The sequence below is a fragment of the Charadrius vociferus genome, unplaced genomic scaffold, assembly GCF_000708025.1.
Source record: "Charadrius vociferus isolate BGI_N301 unplaced genomic scaffold, ASM70802v2 scaffold822, whole genome shotgun sequence".
NCBI lineage: Eukaryota > Metazoa > Chordata > Aves > Charadriiformes > Charadriidae > Charadrius > Charadrius vociferus.
Genome location: NW_009647481.1, coordinates 830,739 through 832,081, shown reverse-complemented (window position 1 = coordinate 832,081; position 1,343 = coordinate 830,739). Strand labels below are relative to the sequence as shown.

At 67.6% G+C, this 1,343-nt stretch overlaps 1 protein-coding gene across 1 annotated transcript in view; it reads right to left on the bottom strand.

Annotated features, from left to right (window-relative positions):
• Nucleotides 1-1,343, bottom strand: part of LOC104282634 — a 10,878-nt gene that overhangs the window by 1,042 nt on the left and 8,493 nt on the right. The window contains exons 5-10 of the mRNA XM_009880749.1: nt 1,276-1,343; nt 1,106-1,173; nt 818-999; nt 593-713; nt 310-466; nt 6-121 (exon numbers count right to left, since the gene is read on the bottom strand). Coding sequence (XP_009879051.1) covers nt 6-121; nt 310-466; nt 593-713; nt 818-999; nt 1,106-1,173; nt 1,276-1,343 — 712 coding nt within the window. The remainder of the gene's footprint in view (nt 1-5; nt 122-309; nt 467-592; nt 714-817; nt 1,000-1,105; nt 1,174-1,275) is intronic.

The window sequence follows — 1,343 nt, the reverse complement described above, 5'->3', positions numbered from 1 at the left end:
GGGGCTCCCGCCAGCCGGGCACAGGAGTAGTAGTCCCCGATGGACTCGATGATGCCCGCCAGCGTGGCGCTGAACATGCCCAGCACAGCCGCCGAGGTCACCGTGGGCAGACCCCACTGGCCTGCCGGGGGGGAGCAGAGCGGGGCTTCAGGGTGGGGAGCACCCCGGGGACCTGGCACCCCCCCTCGGTGCTCACCGGTGCTGCTTTGGGGCCCCCCCTCCCTTTTGGGGTGCCCCCCAGGCCCGGTGATGCTATGCCGTGTCCCCCAGGGCAAAGGGGTTTCGGGGGGACCTGCACGCGGCACTCACAGGGGTAGGGGACCCGAAACCAGGGTGCCACGGACAGGATCTCTCCCCGGGTGTCCGTCCTGGCCTTGTAGCCGTACGCCTCGGGCTGGCTGGGGAAGACGCCGGTGCACGTCAGCACGTAGCAGAGCAGCCACACCACCATGATGGCCATGATGATCTGTGGAGGCAGAGACCGGGGATGCACACACCCCCTACATCGCTTGCAAACGCGTGTGTGGAGAAAAGGGGGATTCTGGGGACAAACTCCCCTCCCCAGGAGACGGCAGCTCTCGCCAGTCCCTACCGGGAACATCTTGAAGATCTGGATGTGGAGCAGGACGAAGCCGCGGCCCCGCCGGTGCCCGGGTAGGCAAATGGTGATGTGCCGCAGGTACTGGGCAAACAGGACGATCAGGAAGATGGTCCTAGAGGGGAAACAGAGAGAGAGGAGGACCCTCATGCCCCCAGCATGCTTCTGGCTCCATGGGGGACACCCTTACCCCCTTGTCCCCCTGTCCCTGTGCCGTACAGCGCGGCGATGCCCCAGTGGGAGCCGGCCCGCTCGCCGGCCGCCTGGAAGACGGAGAGCCCGATGAGGGAGACGGTGGGGGTGACGGTCAGCGGCCCGATGTAGCTGAGCAGCGCCCCGGGGAGCCCCAGCAGCCCGATAACCACCTCCACCAGGCTGGACACCACGATGGCCCCCTGGATCTGCAGGGCATGGAGGAAGGAAGGCGGGGAGGGGAGGAAGAAAGAGGGGGGGTTCAGCACCCCGCCAGAGATTTTGGGGTGTCCCAGGGATGGCGGCGGGGCGTACCTCTCGCATGCGGGGCTGCCAGACGTGGGAGGTGTTGAGCGGCAGCGACCAGTTGCCGTAGATCTGCTCTGGGGATGGAGGGGGGGTGAGGTGGTCCCTGGGGTTGGGGTTGGGGTGGGGGGAGGTCAGCTGGACACCTCCCCCCACCCCTGCACCCTCTCTGCCCTCACCTTCAGGTGGGCATCGCCACTTCTCCAGGGCCAGGATGGACTTGGCGGGGACGAGGAAGGCCAGGCGG